We start from the raw sequence: 27992 nt of genomic DNA on the forward strand, positions 1-27992 counted from the left end.
TCACTGCAGAGCCCCTGCTGCTTCCTCAGGGAAAAGCCCGGCTTTGTGAGCCCGCACTTCCTCCCCCGGTGGGAACCGCTCCTGGGCGGACATCTGCCTCCCGGCGGCTTTCTCAGGGGCCCAAGGTGGGAAAGAGGAGGGCCGGGCGGCAGGGGAGGGGGCTGCAACCTGGCGGCTGCGATTGTCATCAGGGGCTTGGAGAGAACAATGGGGGACCCGGCTCCCCCTGCCGGAGCTTTCCTCTTCCCACACGCTGGCTCTTTGTGTGTCTGGGGGGGCTGGGGATTCCTTTGTTTGCTCTGGTTTCCCCGTTTTTCCTTTGGCCTTTGGCTAGCCCCTGGGGTCCAGGAGTCTGGGGGGGTGGTGTCAGCAGGGGAGGGCTGGCCGGCAGGGGCAGTGTGGGATTTGGGCCATCTCCTGATTCCTCTGTGGGGTGCTCTGGGCGCTGAGAGGAGAGGAGGGTTTGGGCAGGGCTGGGCTTAGCTCCATCTTACCTTTTTCCTTTCACCTCTCACTTGAGAGGGGCGCCCCGACCCTGGGCAGATGCCACACAAATGGCAGGTGCCTGTGGCTCTTGGAAGGCAGGTGGGGGCGCAGGGCCAGGGGCACTACCTGGGGGAATTGGGAACAGCTGGAATGAAGGAGGTCCACTGCTCCTGGCTGCTGTTCCACGACTGGACACACCGAGGGAGCCAGAGAGGCCACCCCCAGGAGAGAAGCTGCCTGGACTTTGGTTCTGTAAGCACTCCAGGGTGAGGCCCAGAGAGGAAGACAGGGCTCCCTTCTGTAAAAACCCATAGGTCCCCAAGGGTCCGGAATCAGTGGTGCGATGGGGACACTGACCTGGCTGCACAGCTCAGCCGGGTGCCCCAGCCAGCTGGACTCAGGCCCCATGGCTACCATTAGCTAAACCCCACGCAGATGCCAGGCAAGTGCCCTGGCTCCCTGGAGCTCCTACCCCAGAGGACCAAGTCCTTCAGGAAATTGAGGCGAGGGTCTGCTGCAGCACCTGGGCAATGATTCTGGAAGACCTTGACAAACGGAGTCTTGAAGTCCCGCGCGGATGAGGGAGGCCCTCAGCTCAGGGGCTGAGGTTCCGCGGCACCTGGAATCCCTCCCTTGGCCTCCAGAGCAGCACTGGGAACTCACCTGGGGCACTGGGAGTTACAAGGAGTGTTAGGACAATGGTGAGCGGCCACCCTGGCACGGTTTGGCAGCTCCTTATAAAACTTCACGTGCAGTTACCATGCGACCCGGCCTTTGCCCTCAGGGATCAAACAGTGATGTTCACGGGAAAACCTCCCCGTGAAGGTCCATGGCCCCTTTATTTGTCATAGATCCAAACAAAACAGGTCAGGTGTCCTTTGAGAGGTGGATGGTCAAGCCATGGCAGCTGTCCAGCCCACTGAGGACCGGTCAGCAATGGAAACGAGGCAGTTTGGATGCATGAAGTAACTCAGGGAGATCTGAAGGGAACTGGGCGGGGTTAAAGTAGTCAGCCTCAAAGATCACGATTCATGGCTCCATTCATAGGACGTTCTTGAAATATCAAAATTCTAGCGATGCAAGACTAGGGGTGACGGGGGCTAGGACTGGGGTAGTAGGCGGGGCTAAAGGGTTAGCTGGAGGGATCCCGGGGGAGATGGAACAGTTGTGCATCTCATATCTCGTGGCGTCCCCATAAAGCCACATGGGACAAAGGTGCACAAGGCCACGCACATCCACACCCCTGCCACCAGAGTGAGGGTTGTCCCAACATCTTAGTTTTGGTGTTGTGCTGTCGTTACACATTGTGTTCCCCTGATGTCACCTCTTGCATCTTGTTCTGCAGTTTTGGTGATCTATAATGATTTAAAATAGAAAGTGAAGACCCACACCCAGCACCCCAGGTTTCACCCATCGAGTCAGAAGTTCCTAAAGCACACAGTGAGACAAGGCGGGGCTCAACACAAGGGCCACTGTTAGGGACAGCGAGAAGACACCTCAGGTCCAACTCCAGGCGAGCCTTGTCCCACCTACCAGGAACACCACCAGGATGCCACCAAAACTGCGGCATGGCTGCGGGACGCCCTGCTGCTGAGGGGTCAGCTCCAGGTGGCAGGAGGGTGGTGTGGACTCTGTGTCTCTTCTGAGTGAAACACGGAGGACTTCCCACACTTCACCAGACCCAGGAGACAGGGAGGAGGGCGGGCCTGGCCTCGCAATGGCTCCGCCTGGGTTCCCCCGGGCCACAGGCTGCTCTGCCGAGACCCAGGCCAGCTGTGTAGGCTTCCGTGAAGCCCGGGAGGGTCTGTGGAGGTCGCCGGAGGCTGTGACTGAGCTGTTCCCCTAGCACCCGTCCAGCTAGGAGGAGGGGCCAGGGGTTTGCTCAGCGGCAGGCCCTCCAGGAACCCAGCACCCTGGGTGGTTCCACTTGCCTTTTTTTGGAGGATCCTCCCTAGTCTTTTCCACAATTGTTGTACTGATTTACATTCCGACCAATGGTGTACAAGCCTCCCCTTTCCTCCCGCCCTCGCCAACACTCGTCATCTGTGATAGTAGCCACCCCAACAGAGGGTACGAGGTGGTATTCCACTGGGGTCTGGATTGGCATTTCCCTGCTCATGGTAACGCTGAGCATTTTTTCATAAACCTGTTGGCAGTTTATGTCTTCTTTTGAGAAATGTCTCTTTGGGTCCTTTGCCCCTCCCCCTTTCCCCTTTCTGGGTGTGAACCCCTTGTTGACGTGTGGTTTGCAGAGAGCCCCCCATTCTGGAACCCGCCTTCTCATTCTGCTGACTCTGCAGCTTTGCAGTTTGTCTATTTTGCCTGCTGCTCTTTGGGGTCCTCTCTGAGCCCCCCGCAGAGAAGCAGGAAGGCCTTCCTGGAGCCCTCTAGCTGTCCTCTGCTTTGTCCTTGTCACCTTGGCAGGATTTCACTCTTGAGCGAGTTCCAGAGGGCGTCAGCCAGTCCGAAGCCGGCTCCCAGGGGTTCCGAGTCCCCAGCCTTTACCAGGGGATCACAGCAGCCAGGCGCTCCCAAAGCACAAAAGACAGCGCACGCTCAGGTGGGGAATGGAGCCCTTTCCTGGGCACCTCCTGCCCCTTCTGCAGCCCTTGTCACCACATGGTGGCTCTGAGCTGCTGTGACCCCAGTGTGCAACAGTTCTGTCACTTAGGTGCCCCTTTGAACAGCAATGGTCGAAGGCCGGGTTTCACAGGTTTTGCTTTTGGAAATGGACATCCAGAGATGGCCACAGGGAGGACAGTGTGGGCCTGACACAGGGTGAGGGGCAGATGATCTTCTCTTTGCCCCCAAAAGGACCAGGTGGGGATCCTCCTGAGCCCGAGTCCCTGGCCAGTGCAGGGTGAGGAGATGCTGTTCCGTTGTCCCTGCTCTTGCCCTCCTCGTTGAACACTGGTGGGTGTCACCAGGGCTGGAAGTGAAGCCCACTGCAGAGCACCCCAATCTAATCCAGGTGACCCAGCAAACAGGTAGTCACAGGGCAGCGTGAACCCTCCGTTCACCCCTCCAAGTGCACTGACCCATCAGCCCGTGCAGCCGTGGGTAGAGCTCACCAGGTGCCACGTGTCTGTGCCACCCAGCATGGGACTCCCTCTGATTCAACCAGGGCAGGAGGAATGAATGAGTGGTGGGCAAACAAGTGCATTTTAAAGCCAAGGACTCCTCTACCTCAGAAGACCGCCTCTCAGACAGCAAGAAGGCGGCTGAGGCCAGACAGAAGCCCCAGGGGCCGGATTGCTTCCCGTGCCTTTCGACCTTCGGCTGTGAGGCACGACCTTTGCAGCTTGTTGAGCACAGATGGCTTTTCAAGGATATCCTTCCACAGCCCCCCCCCCCCCGAAGGAAGGGACCTTCAGGGGCTCCCAAGCAAGCACTGAAAGAGGGAGAGCTCCTGGAGGGTGGCCATGGGAGGGCGTTTCAAGGCAGCCCTGGGAGGAGGCAGGGCCCATTTTGGCTGCGAGGGCAGGAAAGTGTCAGTGGGAATAAGCAACTTGAGAGCCACCTGAATGTGGAAGACAAGGCAGACGCCCTCCCCTCACACCTTCCCCACCCCGTACCGACACGTCCACCCACGACGCTCTGCACACACAGGTGCGCACACACACGCCCCTTGGAGGTGAGTTCTGTGCTCATCACAGGTACCAAGTGGGAAACAGAAGGGAACCAATGTAGGCAGGAGAGCTGAAGGAGTGGCCCCGGAGCCACCAGATGACGCATCCCCGGGAAAGAGGATAAAACACGATCCTCACCCAATAGCCTCCTGGGGCAGACAGTGGGGGGGGGAAGGCAGGCGGGTGAAGACCTCGGGAAATCCTGCTCAGAAATGGTGGGGCAGGGCTGGGTCCCCGTGCCTCAGTGTCCTCTCACCAGGCTGATAGGGGCCCGGAGTCCTGGAACCCGCGTGGGTATGTGACATCCCAGCAAAGTCCCAGGACCTAGCCTGGGGTGATGGCACATGACTGCACTCCTAATGACCCGGGAGGCTGAAGCAAGACTGTGAACCTGAGAGAGCTGGACAACTCAGTGAGACCCCGACTCAAAAGGAACGATGAGAAGGGCAGGGGTGTAGCTCAGTGGTAGAGTGCCCCTGGGTTCAACCCCCAGTGCAGCAGCAAAACAAAAACTTCCTAGGTCCCAGAATGTCCTTGATGTTCAAGACACAGCAGGCAACTGCCATGAGGTGGCGTGGAACCGAGCCCTGGGCGGGGACCTGAGGATGGATGGGCGCCCACTGTCCATTCTCTCGAGGACTTTGCCAGGCCCCAGCCTTGCATTCAGGAGCGTGGATTTCTTCTTTCCAAACCTGGTGCTAAGGTGAGTCTGACCTGAGAGATTCTCTCTAGTGCGAAGAGCGTCTGGCCATCTGAGATGCCGTGGGTCAGGCACTGCTCCCCCGCGCTCTCTCACTGCAGCCAGGCGACCGGGAGGTGAGGCTGCGGCTTAGGGGTGTGCACAGAGGGAGCTCCTGCCGTGTTTTGCTGTTCCGGGCCCTGAGTGTTCAATCTTGCTCCTACTAATCTGAGACACACTCGTGATGTGTACAGGCTTGGTGTCAGGGACTTCAAGGGACCCAGAGGTGCAAAGGCCTGCCGCTGGGTGCCCCCTGCACTGTCACATCAGGGCTCCTCCTCCAGAGGGGCTTCTCTCTGCTCTCAGGGAGGCCAAGCACTGGGCTGCACTGTGGGCTCAGACTGGAGGGCAGAGGAGGGCCTACAAGGACCCCAGCTCAGAGCCAAGAAATGCCTTTCCAGCTCCCAGGACACAGGCCCAGCCCCAGGACACCAAGCTCCTCCCTCAGGGATACCCATCAGTGGTCACCTCGCTGGCCTTCATTCCAAGGAGGTGGGGGGTGGGGGGGCAGCCGTGGGCCAACTGGGGGTGCACCGTGGCTTCTGGGAAGCTCCAGCCATTTGCCAGCACAGGATCTCTTCTCCCCTCTGACCCTTCACAGCAGCGTCTGCCTCCCCCTGGGTGCCCTGGCATCCTCTCTGGGAGGAGCAAAGAGCTTTCTTCCCAGACACCAGCAAGACCTTCAGCCTGGAGTCGCTCTGCCACCTGGTGGCGGTATTTGGGAATTGCATGTCCACCTTGGCCATCCCCCCTGGTGACTTACAGGGTTAGGCTTAGGGTTAACTTTAGGTTCCTTACCTCCAAAGCCCCCTGGGGCTGCCCGTGGAAGCCCCTTTCATCCTTTAAAGCTCTGTGAATCTCTGTTCCCAGTGCCATCAAATGTTCTTGTACAGCCAGGTCTGCCCCTGCTTCCTGTCAGTGAATTCTTCTCTAAGGACCACCATCAGCCGACCCAGCCTCCTCCCACCGCGCTGTCTCCACCTGTCATATTTGGCAATGTCTGTCCCTCCAGGAGAAAGCCAGCCTCCGAGGGCATTTTGCTCCTGCTTCCTCCCTCTAGAGCAGCTTGGGTGTATGCTAGACTCTTGGCAAATGTCTGATGCATGAATGGACATCACCAAAACCCCGCCAATCCACCTTGACTTTGCATTCTCTAGCCACTTCATGTCTGTACGGCATCACTGTATTTACCAACATGCCTCCTTGCACACAGCTTTACGTGGGTAAATTTCCTGTTCCCTCCTGGATTGCAAATCCAGAGTGGATTATGTTGGCATTGTCTTGCTGGAACAGAAGCTCAACAAATAGATCTGTGTTGTGAGTGCCATAACACCACCAGCGCTGTGACTCCCTCCTTTTGACGGGCAGCATCGTCGTTTTCCAGTGGTCACGTTTGTTCTTCTCGACAAGCCATGACAGGTTCGAGGCAGGAGTCAAGCATCCCATATTTATATAAGGACACTGGGTCCCAGGATCACGCAGCTCCTGCTGGATGTGCTGGGACTCCTGAGTCCAGTCGAAGCATTTGTCTCCTGCTTTTCCTGGTTGGCATCCAAATAGGCTGACATATGCCTTAGGGGGAGGTATGGGCAGAGGGTCAGTGCCAAGGGCCTGTGATTGGCAGGAACACCACCTCTCCAGCGTATTCATCGGGGCATCTCCTTTGCCACATCTTCTAGTGCCAGCTTCCAATAGTGACCCTTCTCCAGGAGGCTGTCCTCACCCCAGTGCTTCCCCTACACGTTCCTCCTCACAAGCATCTTCCTGTGCTCATCCTACCCTGCACTGGAGACCTGGCGCAGGAGGATGGCTGTGTGACGTCGCCTCAGAGAGATGCCCATCCTTGGAGAGTGCCCTCGCGATGTCCTCGGCGGAGTCCACTCCTCTCAGGCGTGGGGTTAGCGAGATGTGCCTGGCCTGCCTGGTGTGGTTCGTGGTGAACAAGCTGACCTGTGGCTCGGAGGCGTGGTGCTCTGGAAAACATCATGTGAACTGTGTGCTGGACCTTTCCCCAGCCTTCCTGCAGAGACGGCCCGTGTTAAACCAAGCCGGGGCAGTCTTCACAGCCTCAACAGCCCTGGCCAGCAGCCTCGGCAGCCCAGAACCTGGTCCTGCGTTGACTGAGACTTTTGATTATCTGTATCCTCGAGGTCACTGGGAAGACTTGACACCAGGAAGAGGCCCGGTTGGCATGATGCCCGTGGCTCCGTACCCTCTTAGGGGGAGGGACTCTAATATTTACCTCCCCCCGCCCAGCCCTCTCACCTGGGCTCCAGACCAAAGATCCAAACGTCCACTCAAGGTCTCCACTGTGTGTTCTGAGCTCTTCACCAGCAGTGAAGATCCTCCTTGACTCTCAGTGGGACAGAGCCTCTACCCAAGATGTTCCGGGTCCCCCCACGGGCACCTGGTGATGTGCTGGCTCAGAATTAAAGGACCGCTCACTCATGAGCCTCCCCACGCTATTTACCCACCCACTGCCAGGCTCTGAGGGCCCTGGGGTCTTTCCTGCCTGCAGCTGAGAGCCATGGGGAGACCCTCGAGTTCAGTGTCCAGGAGTGACGGGACCCTGTGTTCCCATCAGAACTCATCTACTTGCAGGTTGCGGAGGACAAACATTAAAAAGGAGAATTTCACTGGCTCACAATAAAAAAAAATATGTTTCTTGAAGCACCTGGTAGTGCCAGACAGTAAGGAAAGCTCAACAATAAGACAGACACCACAGTGACGTGGCTTTGTCCCGGGGCACAGGAGGCCCCTGAGAGAGCTCCCCGGGCCAAAGCTGGAACCATCAGAGAAATAAGATTAATTGGGCTGGGGATGTGGCTCAAGCGGTAGCGCGCTCGCCTGGCATGCGTGCGGCCCGGGTTCTATCCTCAGCACCACATACAGAGAGGTTGTGTCCGCCGAAAACTAGAAAATAAATAAAATATTTTTTAAAAAAAGATTACTTAATAGCATCGGTTTGTAACTTCAAATAAACAATAAATACCTACAAGTCTCCACTTATGTAAAATAAGCATTGAACAATGTAATAAATGGGAAAGAAGAGCCAAATTCCCTGAAGAAATAATTTCCAAGTAATTTCTGTGCATGCTCTACCCTAAGAGGGGCATGGCTCCCCACTCCTTCATGCTGGCTGAGGACAGTGACTTCCTCCCAAAGAGGGCAGGTGGAAGGAAGGGAGTGGCAGCTCACGGTGGAGACTCCACAGCATGTCTCTACCTGGAGGTCAAGGTCAACACCAGTGGTCACAGATCCCCCTGGTGGTAAGCGCCCTCCACAGGACGGGACAAGAAGGCACTTCCAAGGCATGGTCTCCTGCGCAGCCTGTGACCCCAGTCCTATCACGAGATGAGGGGGCATCCTGCCAGGGCCTGACCAGTACAGCCCAAGACTGCCAAGGTCACCAAGCCCCCCCAAGTCTGAGAACCTGTCACAGCCGAGAGGGACCAAGGACACGTGACCACTGAAGGTCATGTGGCAGCCTGGATGGGATCCTAGACTGCAAGTGGACATTAAGGAAAACTGATGAAACAAGTGGACATGGACTTCAGTTGGTAACAGGGCCCATCATGGTTGGCTGGCCACAGAACCGCATGGGGGGGGGACGACGGGAGCAGGGAGCAGTGGCACATGGACTCCTCAGTCCTTCTGTAAATCTAAAACTGATCTTTTAAAAAGCCCATCAACGAGAAAGAAGGAAAAGAAACCCAGGCTTCAAGAATCAGGGGCACAGAGTGACAAGGCGGTCCCCAGGATGGCTGTGCTCAGGCCTCGGCCTCCCTCCTGACATGAGGCGGGTGAAGCAGAGAGTGAGTGGGGAAGGGTCTCCCCAACATGGCAGGCCCCTGGGGGCAGCGCAAAGAGCCAATGGGCACCTCAGCCAGGCCTTGAGGTCCCTGCACCAAAGGGAGGCATTAGGGCTATTTTCAAATTACCCCCCAAGAAACCACCACACAACCCAACCTCCTCCTTCAACACTAACTACCTCACACTCAACCTCCTCCTTCAACACTAACTACCTCACGACCCACCTCCTGCTTCATCACTAACTACCACACCATCCAACCTCCTCCTTCAACACTAACTACCTCACCACCCAACCTCCTCCTTCAACACTAACTGCCTCACCACCCAACCTCCTCCTTCAACACTAACTGCCACACCACCCAACCTCCTCCTTCAACACTAACTACCTCACCACCCAACCTCCTCCTTCAACACTAACTGCCACACCACCCAACCTCCTCCTTCAACACTAACTACCTCACCACCCAACCTCCTCCTTCAACACTAACTGCCTCACCACCCAACCTCCTCCTTCAACACTAACTGCCACACCACCCAACCTCCTCCTTCAACACTAACTACCTCACCACCCAACCTCCTCCTTCAACACTAACTGCCACACCACCCAACCTCCTCCTTCAACACTATCTACCTCACCACCCAACCTCCTCCTTCAACACTATCTACCTCACCACCTAACCTCCTCCTTCAACACTAAATACCACACCACCCAACCTCCTCCTTCAACATTAACTACCTCACCATCCAACCTCCTCCTTCAACAATAACTACCTCACCATCCAACCTCCTCCTTCAACACTAACTACCACACCACCCAACCTCCTCCTTCAACATTAACTACCTCACCATCCAACCTCCTCCTCCAACACTCACTACCACCCGACACAACCTCCTCCCTCAACACTTACTACCTGATGACCCAACCTCCTCTTCAACACTAACTACATCACCACCCAACCTCCTCCTTCAACACTAACTACATCACCACCCAACCTCCTCCTTCAACACTAACTACCTCACCACCCAACCTCCTCCTTAAACACTAACTACCTCACCACCCAACCTCCTCCTTCAACACTAACTACCTCACCACCCAACCTCCTCCTTCAACACTAACTACCTCACCATCCAACCTCCTCCTTCAACACTAACTACCTCAACACCCAACCTCCTCCTTCGACACTAACTACCTCACCACCCAACCTCCTCCTTCAACATTAACTACTACACCATTCAACCTCCTCCTTCAACACTAACTACCTCAACACCCAACCTCCTCCTTCAACACTAACTACCTCACCACCCAACCTCCTCCTTCAACAATAACAACCTCACCATCCAACCTCCTCCTTCAACACTAACTACCTCACCACCCAACCTCCTCCTTCAACACTAACTACCTCACCACCCAACCTCCTCATTCAACACTAACTACCTCACCAACCAACCTCCTCCTTCAACACTAACTACCTCACACTCCAACCTCCTCCTTCAACACTAACTACCACCCGACCCAACCTCCTCCTTCAACACTAACTACCACACCAACCAATCTCCTCCTTAAACACTAACTATATCACGACCCAAACTCCTCTTTCAACACTAACTACCACAACACCCAACCTCCTCCTTCAACACTAACTACCACACCACCCATCCTCCTCCTTCAACACTAACTACCTCACGACCCAACCTCCTCCTTCAACACTAACTACAACACCACCCAACCACCTCCTTCAACAATAACTACCTCACCATCCAACCTCCTCCTCCAACAATTACTACCACCCGACCCAACCACCGCCTTCAACACTAACTACCTGATGATGCAACATCCTCCTTCAACATTAACTACCTAACCACACAACCTCCTCCTTCAACACTAACTATCTCACCACCCAACCTCCTCCTTGAACACTAACTACCTCACCACCCAACCTCCTCCTTCAACACTAACTACCTCACCACCCAACCTCCTCCTTCAACACTAACTACCTCACGGCCCAACCTCCTCCTTCAACACTAACTACCTCACCACCCAACCTCCTCCTTCAACACTAACTACCTAACCACCCAACCTCCTCCTTCAACACTAACTACCTCACCACCCAACCTCCTCCTTCAACACTAACTACTTAACCACCCAACCTACTCCTTCCACACTAAATATCTCAAGGCCCAACCTCCTCTTTCAACACTAACTACATCACGACCCAACCTCCTCCTTCAACACTAACTACATCACGACCCAACCTCCTCCTTCAACACTAACTACCACACCACCCAACCTCCTCCTTCAACAATAACTACCTCACCACAAAATCTCCTCCTTCAACACTAACTACTTCACCACCCAATCTCCTCCTTGAACACTAACTACCACACCACCCAAACTCCTCCTTCAACACTAACTACCTCTCCACCCAAACTCCTCCTTCTACATTAACTATTTCACCATCCAACCTCCTCCTTCAACACTCACTACTTCACCACCCAACCTCCTCCTTCAACACTAACTACTTCACCACCCAACCTCCTTCTTCAACACTAAATACCTCACGGACCAACCTCCTCTTTCAACACTAACTACCTCACCACCCAACCTCCTCCTTCAACACTAAGTACCTCACAACCCAACCTCTTCCTTCAACACTAACTACCACACCACCCAACCTCCCCCTTCAACACTAACTACCACATGACCAAACCTCCTCCTTCAACACTAACTACCTCACCACCCAACCTCCTCCTTCAACACTAACTACCTCACCACCCAACCTCCTCCTTCAACAATAACAACCTCACCATCCAACCTCCTCCTTCAACACTAACTACCTCACCACCCAACCTCCTCCTTCAACACTAACTACCTCACCACCCAACCTCCTCCTTCAACACTAACTACCACACCACCCAACCTCCCCCTTCAACACTAACTACCACATGACCAAACCTCCTCCTTCAACACGAACTACCTCACCAAGAAACCTCCTCCTTCAACACTTACTACCTCACCACCCAACCTCCTCCTTAAACATTAACTACCATATGACCCAACCTCCTCCTTCAACACTAAGTACCTCACCACCCAACCTCTTCCTTCAACATTAACTACCTCACCACCCAACCTCCTCCTTCAACACTAACTACCTCAACACCCAACCTCCTCCTTCAACACTAACTACCTCACCACCCAACCTCCTCCTTCAACACTAAATACCACACCACAAAGCCTCCTCCTTAAACATTAACTACCACATGACCCAACCTCCTCCTTCAACACTAACTACCTCACCACCCAACCTCCTCCTTCAACACTAACTAACTCACCACACAACCTCCTCCTTAAACATTAACTACCACATGAACCAACCTCCTCCTTCAACACTAACTACCTCACCACCCAACCAACTCCTTCAACACTAACTACCTCACCACACAACCTCCTCCTTAAACACTAACTACCTCACCAACCAACCTCCTCCTTCAACACTAACTACCTCAACACCCAACCTCCTCCTTCAACACTAACTACATGACACCCAACCTCCTCCTTCAACACTAAATACCACACCACACAGCCTCCACTTTAAACATTAACTACCACATGACCCAACCTCCTCCTTTAACACTAACTACCTCACCACCCAACCTCCTCCTTCAACACTAACTACCTCACCACCCAACCTCCTCCTTCAACATTAACTACTACACCATTCAACCTCCTCCTTCAACACTAACTACCTCAACACCCAACCTCCTCCTTCAACACTAACTACCTCACCACCAAACCTCCTCCTTCAACAATAACAACCTCACCATCCAACCTCCTCCTTCAACACTAACTACCTCACCACCCAACCTCCTCCTTCAACACTAACTACCTCACCACCCAACCTCCTCCTTCAACACTAACTACCTCACCAACCAACCTCCTCCTTCAACACTAACTACCTCACACTCCAACCTCCTCCTTCAACACTAACTACCACCCGACCCAACCTCCTCCTTCAACACTAACTACCACACCAACCAATCTCCTCCTTAAACACTAACTATATCACGACCCAAACTCCTCTTTCAACACTAACTACCACAACACCCAACCTCCTCCTTCAACACTAACTACCACACCACCCATCCTCCTCCTTCAACACTAAGTACCTCACCACCCAACCTCCTCCTTCAACACTAACTACAACACCACCCAACCACCTCCTTCAACAATAACTACCTCACCATCCAACCTCCTCCTCCAACAATTACTACCACCCGACCCAACCACCTCCTTCAACACTAACTACCTGATGATGCAACATCCTCCTTCAACATTAACTACCTAACCACACAACCTCCTCCTTCAACACTAACTATCTCACCACCCAACCTCCTCCTTGAACACTAACTACCTCACCACCCAACCTCCTCCTTCAACACTAACTACCTCACCACCCAACCTCCTCCTTCAACACTAACTACCTCACGGCCCAACCTCCTCCTTCAACACTAACTACCTCACCACCCAACCTCCTCCTTCAACACTAACTACCTCACCACCCAACCTCCTCCTTCAACACTAACTACTTAACCACCCAACCTACTCCTTCCACACTAAATATCTCAAGGCCCAACCTCCTCTTTCAACACTAACTACATCACGACCCAACCTCCTCCTTCAACACTAACTACATCACGACCCAACCTCCTCCTTCAACACTAACTACCACACCACCCAACCTCCTCCTTCAACAATAACTACCTCACCACAAAATCTCCTCCTTCAACACTAACTACTTCACCACCCAATCTCCTCCTTCAACACTAACTACCACACCACCCAAACTCCTCCTTCAACACTAACTACCTCTCCACCCAAACTCCTCCTTCTACATTAACTACTTCACCATCCAACCTCCTCCTTCAACACTCACTACTTCACCACCCAACCTCCTCCTTCAACACTAACTACTTCACCACCCAACCTCCTTCTTCAACACTAAATACCTCACCAACCAACCTCCTCCTTCAACACTAACTACCTCACCACCCAACCTCCTCCTTCAACACTAAGTACCTCACAACCCAACCTCTTCCTTCAACACTAACTACCACACCACCCAACCTCCCCCTTCAACACTAACTACCACATGACCAAACCTCCTCTTTCAACACTAACTACCTCACCACCCAACCTCCTCCTTCAACACTAACTATCTCACCACCCAACCTCCTCCTTCAACAATAACAACCTCACCATCCAACCTCCTCCTTCAACACTAACTACTCACCACCCAACCTCCTCCTTCAACACTAACTACCTCACCACCCAACCTCCTCATTCAACACTAACTACCTCACCAACCAACCTCCTCCTTCAACACTAACTACCTCACCAACCAACCTCCTCCTTCAACACTAACTACCTCACACTCCAACCTCCTCCTTCAACACTAACTACCACCCGACCCAACCTCCTTCTTCAACACTAACTACCACACCAACCAATCTCCTCCTTAAACACTAACTATATCACGACCCAAACTCCTCTTTCAACACTAACTACCACAACACCCAACCTCCTCCTTCAACACTAACTACCACACCACCCATCCTCCTCCTTCAACACTAACTACCTCACGACCCAACCTCCTCCTTCAACACTAACTACAACACCACCCAACCACCTCCTTCAACAATAACTACCTCACAATCCAACCTCCTCCTCCAACAATTACTACCACCCGACCCAACCTCCTCCTTCAACACTAACTACCTAACCACAATTACTACCACCGGACCCAACATCCTCCTTCAACATTAACTACCTAACCACACAACCTCCTCCTTCAACACGAACTATCTCACCACCCAACCTCCTCCTTGAACACTAACTACCTCACCACCCAACCTCCTCCTTCAACACTACCTACCTCACCACCCAACCTCCTCCTTCAACACTAACTACCTCACCACCCAACCTCCTCCTTCAACACTAACTACTTAACCAACCAACCTACTCCTTCCACACTAAATATCTCAAGGCCCAACCTCCTCTTTCAACACTAACTACATCACGACCCAACCTCCTCCTTCAACACTAACTACCACATGAACCAACCTCCTCCTTCAACACTAACTACCTCACCACTCAACCAACTCCTTCAACACTAACTACCTCACCACACAACCTCCTCCTTAAACACTAACTACCTCACCAACCAACCTCCTCCTTCAACACTAACTACCTCAACACCCAACCTCCTCCTTCAACACTAACTACATGACACCCAACCTCCTCCTTCAACACTAAATACCACACCACACAGCCTCCACTTTAAACATTAACTACCACATGACCCAACCTCCTCCTTTAACACTAACTACCTCACCACCCAACCTCCTCCTTCAACACTAACTACCTCACCACCCAACCTCCTCCTTCAACATTAACTACTACACCATTCAACCTCCTCCTTCAACACTAACTACCTCAACACCCAACCTCCTCCTTCAACACTAACTACCTCACCACCCAACCTCCTCCTTAAACAATAACAACCTCACCATCCAACCTCCTCCTTCAACACGAACTACCTCACCACCCAACCTCCTCCTTCAACACTAACTACCTCACCACCCAACCTACTCCTTCAACACTAAGTACCTCACCACCCAACCTCTTCCTTCAACATTAACTACCTCACCACCCAACCTCCTCCTTCAACACTAACTACCTCAACACCCAACCTCCTCCTTCAACACTAACTACCTGACCACCCAACCTCCTCCTTCAACACTAAATACCACACCACACAGCCTCCTCCTTAAACATTAACTACCACATGACCCAACCTCCTCCTTCAACACTAACTACCTCACCACCCAACCTCCTCCTTCAACACTAACTACCTCACCACACAACCTCCTCCTTAAACATTAACTACCACATGAACCAACCTCCTCCTTCAACACTAACTACCTCACCACCCAACCAACTCCTTCAACACTAACTACCTCACCACACAACCTCCTCCTTAAACACTAACTACCTCACCAACCAACCTCCTCCTTCAACACTAACTACCTCAACACCCAACCTCCTCCTTCAACACTAACTACATGACACCCAACCTCCTCCTTCAACACTAAATACCACACCACACAGCCTCCACTTTAAACATTAACTACCACATGACCCAACCTCCTCCTTTAACACTAACTACCTCACCACCCAACCTCCTCCTTCAACACTAACTACCTCACCACCCAACCTCCTCCTTCAACATTAACTACTACACCATTCAACCTCCTCCTTCAACACTAACTACCTCACAACCCAACCTCCTCCTTCAACACTAACTACCTCACCACCCAACCTCCTCCTTCAACAATAACAACCTCACCATCCAACCTCCTCCTTCAACACTAACTACCTCACCACCCAACCTCCTCCTTCAACACTAACTACCTCACCACCCAACCTACTCCTTCAACACTAACTACCTCACCAACCAACCTCCTCCTTCAACACTAACTACCTCACACTCCAACCTCCTCCTTCAACACTAACTACCACCCGACCCAACCTCCTCCTTCAACACTAACTACCACACCACCCAACCTCCCCCTTCAACACTAACTACCACATGACCAAACCTCCTCCTTCAACACGAACTACCTCACCACCCAACCTCCTCCTTAAACATTAACTACCATATGACCCAACCTCCTTCTTCAACACTAAGTACCTCACCACCCAACCTCTTCCTTCAACATTAACTACCTCACCACCCAACCTCCTCCTTCAACACTAACTACCTCAACACCCAACCTCCTCCTTCAACACTAACTACCTGACCACCCAACCTCCTCCTTCAACACTAAATACCACACCACACAGCCTCCTCCTTAAACATTAACTACCACATGACCCAACCTCCTCCTTCAACACTAACTACCTCACCACCCAACCTCCTCCTTCAATACTAACTACCTCACCACACAACCTCCTCCTTAAACATTAACTACCACATGAACCAACCTTCTCCTTCAACACTAACTACCTCACCACCCAACCAACTCCTTCAACACTAACTACCTCACCACACAACCTCCTCCTTAAACACTAACTACCTCACCAACCAACCTCCTCCTTCAACACTAACTACCTCACCACCCAACCTCCTCCTTCAACAATAACAACCTCACCATCCAACCTCCTCCTTCAACACTAACTACCTCACAACCCATCCTCCTCCTTCAACACTAACTACCACACCACCCAACCTCCTCCGTCAACACTAACTACCACACCACACAACCTCCTCCTTCAACACTAACTACCTCACCATCCAACCACACTAAGTACCACATCATCCAACCTCCTCTTTCAACACTAACTACTCACCCACCCAAACCCCTCCTTCAACACTTAATACCTCACAACCATACCCTCTTCACACTAACTACCACCCGACCCAACCTCCTCCGTCAACACTAACTACCACAACACACAACCACCTCCTTCAACACTAACACCTCAACAACCAACCTACTCCTTCAAAACTAACTACCACATCATCCAACCTCCTCCTTCTTAGACTACAATACCTCACAACCCAACCTCCTCCTCAACACTAACTACCACACCATCCAAACTCCTCCTTCATCACAACTACCTCACCACCCAACCTCCACCTTCAACACTATCACCTCACCACACAACCTCCTCCTTCAACACTAAATACCTCACACCCCAACCTCCCTTCAACACTAACTACCTCACCATCCAACCTCCTCCTTCAACACTAAATACCTCACCATCCAACCTCCTCCTTCAACACTAACTACCTCACAACCCAACCTCCTCCTTCAACACTAACTACCTCACAACCCAACCTCCTCCTTCAACACTAACTACTTCACCATCCAACCTCCTCCTTCAACACTAACTACATCACGACCCAACCTCCTCCTTCAACACTATCTACCTCACCACCCAACCTCGTCCTTCAACACTAACTACCTCACCACCCAACCTCGTCCTTCAACACTAACTACCTCACCACCCAACCTCGTCCTTCAACACTAAATACCTCAAAACCCAACCTCCTCCTTCAACACTAACTACCACACCACCCAACCTCCTCCTTCAACACTAACTACCTCACCACCCAACCTCCTCCTTAAACACTAACTACCTCACCAAGCAACCTCCTCCTTAAACACTAACTACCTCACCACCCAACCTCCTCCTTCAACACTAACTACCTCACCACCCAACCTCCTCCTTCAACACTAACTACCTCAACACCCAACCTCCTCCTTCAACACTAACTACCTCACCAACCAACCTCCTCCTTCAACACTAACTACCTCACCACCCAACCTCGTCCTTCCACACTAACTACCTCACCACCCAACCTCCTCCTTCAACACTAACTACCTCACCACCCAACCTCCTCCTTCAACACTAACTACCTCACCACGCAACCTCCTCCTTAAACACTAACTACCTCACCACCCAACCTCCTCCTTCAACACTAACTACCACACCACCCAACCACCTCCTTCAACACTAACTACCACACCACCCAACCTCCTCCTTCAACATTAACTACCACACCACCCAACCTCCTCCTTCAACACTAACTACTTCACCACCCAACCTCCTCCTTCAACACAAACATCAACACCAGCAGTTGTCCATGATTTCGGAGCTTCCTAGACTTGTCCAGTTCATGGACCCTTAACATCCCAGATGTGTGGGTGTGTTTGTGCGTGTGTGTGTGCATGCGTGTGTGGTGCCGGGTATTGAATCCATGCTAGGCAAGCACTCTGGGTTCCTAGAGCAAAAGAAATCCCTAAAGGTTGCATTTATTGAGTTGTTGGGCCAAACAACTTAACTGTGGTTGGTGCTTGATATCCCCTATGTATGGTGGTTCCCCTCACGTCCAACAGAGGTCCCTGTGCATCCATCGTCACGCAGGTGTCTGTAGTGGTGCACAAGGTAGGAGCTGCTACTCTCGCCAGGAAAACCCACAGGACATACCTGATGACCATGTGCCCAAACCAGGGACAGACACGAGGACTGCGAGCCACAGCGTTGACAATCAATTGGCAGGAGGGTGATTAATGTGCCAGGGCCACCTGGCTCCCTGGCCGTCTTGGCAGCCCCTGGCTGTGGAGTGTGGAAGGGCCACGTGGCCTCCGTGGTTGTCTTGGCTGTGAGTGTGGAAGGGCCACGTGGCCTCCGTGGTTGTCTTGGCTGTGAGTGTGGAAGGGCCACGTGGCCTCTGTGGTTGTCTTGGCTGTGAGTGTGGAAGGGCCACGTGGCCTCCGTGGTTGTCTTGGCTGTGGAGTGTGGAAGGGCCACGTGGCCTCCGTGGTTGTCTTGGCTGTGAGTGTGGAAGGGCCACGTGGCCTCTGTGGTTGTCTTGGCTGTGGAGTGTGGAAGGGCCACCTGGCCTCCGTGTTTGTTTTGGCTGTGAGTGTGGAAGGGCCACGTGGCCTCTGTGGTTGTCTTGGTTGTGGAGTGTGGAAGGGCCACCTGGCCTCCGTGGTTGTCTTGGTTGTGTGCAAGGGCCTCGTGGTCTCCATGGTTGCCTCGGTGGCCTTGTGGCTGTGCCGAGGACACGTCTCCCCTATCAGTCAGCTTCTCCAGAGCAGCAGAACTACGGGGCTGTGTGTATGTCGAGAGGGATTAATGTGAGCAGTTGGTTCCCCTGAGGTGGAGACGTGGCTGGCAGCCGGGAGACCAGCATGGCGGTGTGGAGGAATCCCCAGGCAGCCGGCTGAGGAGTCCCATTGCTCTGGGAGGCAGAACTTTTTGTTCTATTTGGATTTTCAACTGATTGGATGAGGCCCACCCTCGTTATAGAAGGAGGTCCACTTACTCAGAGTGAAACGTTAATCCCATCTAAAGACCCTCTAAGTGGACATCAAATCAATCCTCACCTCCCTGGGCATCCTTCACATGGTATTCTATGTCCTCACACTCTGCTCATTGAGACTGGGACCTGACTGGCCTTGGGGACCTGACTGGCCTTGGGCCTCTTTCCTCCGGGCCTGGATTTCCTGGGTCCCCACCACAGATGCAGTGACATCAGGGAAGGCAAAGCTTTAGGCGAAGCTCTTCCCCTCGACCCACGGCAGGGCGACTGGTCTCCAGGAACGGACCGTGGGGAGGATGATCAAACAAACGTGGCCCGGGAGCAGCAAGCCCAGATGTCAATGTCACAGCCCTTCCTGAGGACTTGGGACGTGGCCGTTCATGCACACCAGCTGGACAGGCCAGAGACCACCAGTGGCCAGCATGTCCACGGACAGCCCAGTGGCCGCTGCCCTGACTGTCCACAGCACTCTGAGTGCCAGCTGAGGACCAGCCTGTCACTGGCTGTCCGTTCACGTGATTCTGGAGGCTGGTCCCTTGTTGGGCCCTGGGTGGGCGTGGAACTTGGCCTAGCCTAGGAGAGGGCCACTTTGGGCCTTTAGTGACCTGAGTGTCAAAGGGCTGAGGAGAGAGGGTCATCACAGGGCGCTGGAGTCCAGGGAGTCAGTTACGCTGGGGGAGGTCAAGTGCAGGTGCGGGGGGCCTCATGGCCACACTAAGCAGCCCTGCCTGGGGGACATGGCCACGCAACCACTGTCCCTGGAAACTTCCTTTCAGCCAGGAGGTCAGGCACGCCTGCATCTTCACACCACCCCATGTTTGTGTTGTTCACACTCACACTCACACTCACACACACACACACCCTCTGTTTGGGTTCAGCCAATCTGAATTGGGTGATGGTCACCAGGAACGGAGGGGGTTCTGATAACAGAGACCCGAATCCCACCCGGAACCCGCCCCAGCCTGGTTTGGGCTGACTCTTCTGGCCCTGGTTCCTGGCCTTCTCCTCCACCGACCTGCGTGGTCCCTCCCGGTCACACCCACCTTTGGTTAAGGACTTTTATTACCCGTTGAAAACGGCCCTGAGCAGGAGGCAGGACAGAAGCCCCCACAGGAGCCAGCACCTGGGGCTGCCCAGCTCTGAGCACCCCGAGGACCTGGAGTCCCTGGACTTGTGTTTCAGGGTGGACCTCGTGTGCTCGGTGTCAAAGGGCCTCCCCTCCGCCTGGGTGACGTTCTTGATCCAGGGCTGGTAGTTGGCCAGCGAGGTGTATATTCCCGGGGTGTTCTTCTGCCCACAGCTCCTGCCCCAGCTGATGATGCCCACCTGGTACCACTTCTGGCTTCCTTCGGTCGTGCAGACCAGGGGCCCCCCGCTGTCGCCCTGCAGGCAGAGAACAGAGTTCATGGCCGGTCCTGTTCTAAGCTGCCCGCGGAGGCTGGACTCAGCTTGTTCAGGGGAAGGGGCTTCCCTGGCTCCTGACTCCAGGCTGCCAAAGGCATCCCATCCATGCTCCCCTGGGGGGCGCCCTGCGGTCAGCCAGGAGCTGTGGGGAGAGGCATGCATGGCCAGGCAGGGCAGAGCCAGGGCAGTGGTCAGTGAGAAGAGCCAGGAGCCCGCCTCTGCAGCCCAGAGAGGGGCGGGAAGGAGGCAGAGCGGGAGGGAGGCCAGTGTTGAGGATTCTCAGATCAGAGGCTCTGGAGAGGGAGAAGAGGAAGTGGGCGCGAGAGGCGTCGTCAGCGGCACCACGAGTGCTCTGCTCTGGCGTCCTCCAGAGCTGTGGAGAGGACGGCATTCCCTTGAACACTCTGGAGTGGTGCTGGGGGGCACAGGAGCTAAGTCTCCCTGGATGCGCTGCCCCCGCTGCGGGTCTGTGACTTGCGTGGTTGTGCCCACACACGCTGCAGGTGTGCCCAGTACCCACTGAGGACCTCGTGTACACATGGCTTCCTCTACCCCTTCTCCTGGAGGACCAGCCTGGAGGAGGAGAAAGCGCTGGCTGAGGGTCACCTGGCCAGAGCCGGAAGCCAGGGTCTCCTGATGCCAACGCCCCGGCCCCCCAATTGTATCCTTCTGTCACACACTGCCGGTGGCCTTTCCTCAGTCCCGAGGGCTGGCTGGACAGTGCAGCAAGGGATGGACTCCGCCGGGCAGGAGCCTCCTGCTGAGCTGTACGTGTGGCCTGGCTCTGTGGCTGCCTCTCGTCAGCCCCACGGCCTCCTCTTGGTGAGCAGGACGTTCGAGGGCCACGAGAAGGCTGACCTCTGCTGGACAGACCCTCACCGAGGAAACGCGTCATGCCTGGTCTGGGGGTCCGGGACCTCCTGGCCCAGCAGAGAAGATGCACTTGTGGGCCCGCAGGAGACTCGTGTGGTGTGAGACACAAGAGGGAGCAGGCACCGAGGGGCGCACTCTGGCTCTGGGAGGGCGAGGGCAGGACAACTGGGGAGAGGTGACTCGCAGGACACCCAGCGGCTTGACGGGCTGGGCGGGGTGGCTGGAGGGGGCTCAGGCAGAGGGCGGTAAGAGGAGGTGAAATATGAGGGTCCAAACCAGGGCAGGTCACGAGGGGGACGGGCAGGAGACACCACCAGGTGTCTGGCCCCAGATGGACACTGGACGTAGGCTGTGACTCATTCAGGGTCAGAGGCTGCAGGTGACAACGTACAGGGGAAGGTCAGGAGTAAACGTGTCCCTGTGGAACTCGGTCTTGCTGCAGAAGCCTCACTGGGCAGGGGACGTGCAGCCCCTCACTGTGACTCCACAGAGTCGGGGGTCATGACTGCCTGAAGACAGCCAGCAACTTGGGCCCAAACCAAGTGGCCTTCTCCAGGACAGAGTGTCCCCCTGGCACCTGCCTCTTGCCCCGGTGCTGGCTGGTGAGTTACAGGGCAGAACCCGCTCAACAGCTTCTATTCCAATCGCTCCTTCTGCAAATGTTGTCTTCAGTGATCTTCTTTGTTTTATGAAGGATACGGGTGGAACGATGTTGGGTTACTTATTTCCTTACACAACAGGGTGAGGGTGTCCTGGGCAGGAAACTCCACTCTTGAGCTTCCATGTCCATCATCTTGTAGGAACGGAGAGACGCCCGCCTGCTCTCTAGGACGGTGGCCCGTGAACTGCAAAAACCTGTGAATCGCTGGGACGAGCCTGTTGCTCTGTGCGTTGCCCACCAGCTGCCTTCAGGGAACAGTTGTCCCTTCCTGGTGGCTGGGCCCAGGGGCGTCTGTAAGTGGACGTCCTTCTATGTTGGTTTTTTCCCTTCCTCTTGGGAAACAAGCAGCACCAGAGGAGCCACCGAGAGGGGCCTCCCTGCAGGGCTCAGCCTGTAGCCGGGGTCTCTGCTGAGAAACGTTGGCCAAGAGCTTCCCGAGTTTGCCACCAGGAGGTGAAGGTCCCACTGCTGTCCTGTTTGGCGTAGAAGCAGGTGACCAGGCTGCAGGCCTGGCCTCATCACTGATGCGGACTTTGGGAAAACCACTTAGATTCTGAATCCCTGTTCTTTCACCTTCCAGCCACCTCACAGAGCCCAGGGAAGACACGATTGCTGCTAAGGTGCCCAAGAGCTTTAAGTGACCGCAGGTCTGTCCAGGTGGTCAAGGGAGGCATGAGTGATCACGATACCCACGTTTTCTCATCTGTGAAACGGCCTTCTGGTTAACTCCTTCTCGGCTCCAAACGCCCGTGGTTCTGAAGGCCTGAGCGTCTGCAGAGTGAGAGACGAGGTGGGATGCAGCCTGGAGAGCAGCCCAGCTCTCAGCCGGGGTCCCCGGCAGCCCCACAACCAGACGGGCCCACGCCCAGCGCTGCCCCCTCGGACCCCTCCTACACCGGCAGACTCCAGGGCCCTTCGGGGCTCCCCAGGGGACCTCTCCTCAGGGCGATGTGACTGATGGTTCTGACAGCACCAGCCGGCAGCTGGGCCTATCTGACAAACATTTCTTGGGCATTTGTCATGGGCAGAGCACGGGGCGCGGCCCTGGGAATTCACCCCTGAATAGACAGGTGTGTGCGGGGCGGGGAGCGGGCAGGAGCCGAGAGCTGGGCTCACCGGGATGGCTGCTGCCCAGGAGATGCCACCGAGGCTTCATCTTCTTAGCTGGGGAGAAGTTCCAGTTGATATTTTGCTTGATTGTGCCACTTTAAAATTACTTTTAAAAGTTGGGCGTTTTGAGATAATTGAAGACTTTATTGCAAGAAGTAATGCAGAAATTCCCCAACCCTCAGTTTCCCCAGGACTATCTGGCAAAGCGGTAGAGCCTGATGGGTACCGTCAAGAGGCAGGACTTCTCTGTGCTGAGGAGGCTTCTGCTGCCCTCGGTAGCCGCGCCCACTGCCCCCTCCCACAGCCAGCCCCGCCTTGCAGCCACCAACACCGGCTTCCCTCTGGACTTAGTGGGCAGGATCCAAGGAGGTTACTTGCTCCACTGTATCTGGGTCCCAGTCCTTTGTCCTCTTAGGTTTGGTGATCTTGTACATCATCCAGGACCGGAAGGGAACAGGGCGCACTAGGCCTTCAGTCTGGCTGTCCCTTGGCTGCCCCTGTGGTCCTCTGCTGGTGGAGTCTCCTCCTCCTGGCACACGCTGCTGGCCTCCACCTCTGCTGAGCTCACAGGCCTCGCTCCTTCCTCTTCTGCCTGCCCAAACCCTGACCCAGCAGACCCTTCCCAAGGTGCTATCTCGTGGTCTACCTGGGGAAACTACCAGTCTCCTCTGTTACCAAGCAACACTAGAGAAGGCTGTCCTTCCACCAGCTGTCTGTCTGTCCTTCACTACTTGGAAGGGTTACATCTGCACCTGGAGATTTGCACCCAGACCAAAGCCAGCACCTGGCTTGCAGGTGGGCCTTAATGGGCTCATCAGAGGGAGCCCCCCAGGACAAATAGAGGGTCTTTGAGCTTTAAACACAACTCTGGTCACTCCTTGGAGCCAGAGGGAGCTATGCTCCAAATGTTTTTGTTTTTGTTTTCCATTTTTCATTATCCTCAACATCAACATCAGTCCAGTGTGTTTTTCTTTTAAAAGTTTCATGTCCGTTTTATTAAAGAGAACCTAAGAGATCAGACTTTGGTTCATGGTAAGGAAACCTGCATCACCCACTCTATTACTTATTGCTTATTGACCCAACTGTCTGCCCAAGAGGCTAGGGGCAGGCTCATTCCAGCCACCAGGGCCTGGCGTGCTCGGTAGAGGTTGCTAAATGATGAACGATGATGACTCCTGGTATGGGCCTCAAATTCTCCTTGACTTTGTCTTTTTAGGAATTTCTACAAGTGGAAGCCTTGGGGTCCCAGGTACCTAGCGTCCACTCCATGTCTGCACTCGCACAGCCAAAGGCCCTGACCCCCAAGCATTTCCCAGACCCTCAGCTGCCTCTTCCCAGCAGAGAGAGGGTACCCTTGCATGGCAGCCCCCCGGGGTGGGGGCCTGTAAGTGGAGGGGCGGGGCCTAGGTTACCTGGCAGGCATCGTAGCTCTCGTTCATGAATCCTGCGCACAGCATATTTTTGGTAAGTTTTGTAAACGTTTTTGCACATTCATTCCAATCTATGATGACCATTGGCACTTTCAACAGATCGGTTTTCATAGACCCTTTGTCAGCTGCCCAGGGAGAGAGCATGTTAGAAAAGTCACCAGGCAGCAGACGTTGCCACGGCCGGCAGTGCCCTAGAGACCGCCAGCCCCACCCACCATCCCGCATGCTGCTCATGCCCTGGCCATCCACCTTCTTCAGGTCATCTGTGCCCAAAGGGGATCCTGCCCAAGCTCTCCCAAGAGACCACCACCTGCTGGGATCATTCATCTGATGGCCAAACTTCTAGCCCTGCTCCAGCCAGCCCGTGAGCTCGACATCTGGGGAACGGGCCAGTGGACAGCCCAGCATGGTCCTGCCTCTTCCACTTGCTGTCCTGTTACCAGTTTGTCATGTGGGCACAGCGCTTTCCTCCCACAGGGCCTCGGACGGCAATTTGCACCCCATAAAGAAACATTAGGCCTCAGGCGTGGAGAGGGCGCTAAGTCTTCAGAGGGTTTAGAGGGCGCTTGAGCCCCGGGCCTCCAGGATTCCTGGGCTCCTTCTCCTTCACGCTGACCACACATGCATCTCATGATTCCTCCCCTCACCCAGCGTTCCTCATGCCATGTGCCCTTCTCTGCTCTCCTTCCTCCGTCCCTGCCCTCCTCCTGCCACCCCGTGGGGCCCTGGCCTGAGCAGCTCTTCAGGACGCCAGGCAGTCACGCACCTGAAGTGGTCTGGCCCCACCCTGCCACCCAGCACTTGTGCCACTTGGAAGGCATGGGCTCTGGGGGCATGCAGATGGGCACTATCAGGCTACTGAACTCGATGGGCGAGGCCACCATCAGCAAGGCGATGTCGTTGTCCATGCTTTGTCTCTTAAATTTATTGTGATAAACTATGCTGCTGACCGGCTTTATTTCCAGACGTGGGCTGGTCAAGTCGTTGCTCCCCAGCACGACACTCAGTTCCTCTGTGCTGGTGACATAGAACCAGAGAGGGGAGGGGAAGGAGGGTCACAAAAGCACACAGAGCTCACTGTGCCCCAAATACCAGTCCTCATAGAGTTTTGGGGGCCTTTAAGATGGACCTTTTGTTGCTCAGAAAGTTTGAGGATTTAGAAACTAAAGAGAGGACAGAATCGTCAGAGAACAGACCCCAGTCCTCAGGGGTCCTGAGGTTGAATGTGACCCTTGCATGCAACAGAGCAGAGGCAGGGCTCCGTTTGGAGCACTCTAAAGAGCCCACAAAGGACTAGTTGGCCCAGGCCAAGCCAGTCTTCAGACAGGTAAGGCCTGGTGACATGTGCCAATGACTGCACATTCTGCTCACGTCCGTGGTTCCAACAACCATTTAGAGACTTAGGAGCTGAGTTTAATTTGACCTTCCACTGGCCAAGCTGAAAAGACCCTGAGTAATCAGACAGCAGGCAGGGCCCCTCCAGGCAGATGGCCAAGAACTTTCTGGGAGCCAGCTTTGAAGTGCCCCCCAAGAGCAGGTGCTGCAGTGTACTCGGCTTTGCCCAGAGGAAACGTTGCACGCGGTTTCACGGGGTTTACCCAGATCTGTCAGCCTTTCTGGGTACCTTCCAAAGCTCTTGAGGTGGTGAAGCAGGGTGCCCAAGTGCCGGAGCATTCAGGACTGCCTTCCACTGTGAGCTGTGGTCCCTGGCGGGGTCACATAGCTTTATTGGACCTCAGTTTCCTTATCTATAAAATATTCTGCCTGCCTCAGAGGGTCATGTACAGGTAAGTAATTTAATACAGGTAAAGTCTTAATGGGGTCCCGGAGCATGGTTCATGATCAGGAAATGCCAGCAGTCAACCGTCAGCTGAGCAGAGAGCACCCTACAAGGAGCAGGAAGGAGGCACTCAGGTGGCCAGAGACCAGACGTCCAGGATTTCCAAGAAGCACTTGGATGTCCTAGGATAGGTGGATGGACTGAGCGCTCCACCTCCCTAGGCCACAGGTGTGCCTGGAAAGGACAGCGTGTGACTTTGCAGCACAGAGCCACTGGCCCTGGCTCAGCTTGGGGTCCACTGTGCAGTGCCCACAGGCTGGAGGGCGGACATTCATGTCTGCATCAGGATACAGTGGTGCCAGGACCCCTTCGCTGTCAGGTCTGGCGGCTGCCTGGGGCTGGCCCTGGGTACTTACGGTAACTCGCCGATCACGCAGTGAGCAGCTGTGAGGATCCACCACGAGTTGAGGATGGTGCCGCCACAGAAATGTTGATTCGTTGCCTGGATACTCACCTGCCACGGAAACTCACCCACCTCAGCCTCCAGCCCCCCGACGATTCTGGAATACCGCATCTTCCGGTCCTCGAAAGTGGGCCTCTCGCCACATCCTGCTGGGATGGAAGAGAGCAGGAGGGAAACATGAAACACCTTGTCACCTCCACATGGGCCAGGTGTGCTGGGGGAGACGCTCGCAGACAGATCTCCCTGGCCCTGTCCTGGTGATGAGGACACTGGGCCGGTCCCCGAGGCTCCGGTGTGACAGGAGCAAGCTGACAGGCTCTTTTCCGTTGAGCAGAGCTCAGGATGTGGTCCAGAACATTGGCTCTGACTCTGCCAGCTCCGGGGTGTCAGGCAACCACGTCTGCCCAGAGAAATTGGAGGAAATAATGTCCAAAGTCAACCCCATAGGACCCCCTCAAAGACACCCCAGTCCTCCAGGGCCGTAATCTGGGCCTCCCTGACGAGTTGGCTAATTACAAGCCCGTGTCCGGCTCTTTCCTGCCCCTAATGCTCACTGGGACTGGATGAGGAGGTGAGCAGGGCACTAGTCCCCACCCCAGTGCCCGCTGGGTCGGCTGCTCTGGCCCGGGGGAGGAGCCCACATACCTGGGTCCGCCCCCGTGGCGTGGGTAATGAGCAGCACAACTGAGAAGAGAAGCATGGGCCTGGGCGG

At 54.5% G+C, this 27992-nt stretch overlaps 1 protein-coding gene across 1 annotated transcript; it reads right to left on the reverse strand.

The window, feature by feature from the left end:
• Prss55 (serine protease 55) lies at positions 1-27980 on the reverse strand. Its single transcript, XM_026398901.2, has 8 exons — positions 27926-27980; positions 27234-27426; positions 25804-26054; positions 25020-25162; positions 20626-20942; positions 2020-2128; positions 516-612; positions 1-194 (listed from the first exon to the last, which is right to left on the reverse strand). Exons 1-8 carry the CDS (start codon positions 27978-27980, stop codon positions 1-3), a joined length of 1359 nt encoding a protein of 452 aa, XP_026254686.2.
• Between the last annotated feature and the right edge of the window lie 12 nt (positions 27981-27992).

Source organism: Urocitellus parryii, chromosome 14 (genome assembly GCF_045843805.1).
Source record: "Urocitellus parryii isolate mUroPar1 chromosome 14, mUroPar1.hap1, whole genome shotgun sequence".
In the NCBI taxonomy this organism is placed as follows: Eukaryota; Metazoa; Chordata; class Mammalia; order Rodentia; family Sciuridae; genus Urocitellus; species Urocitellus parryii.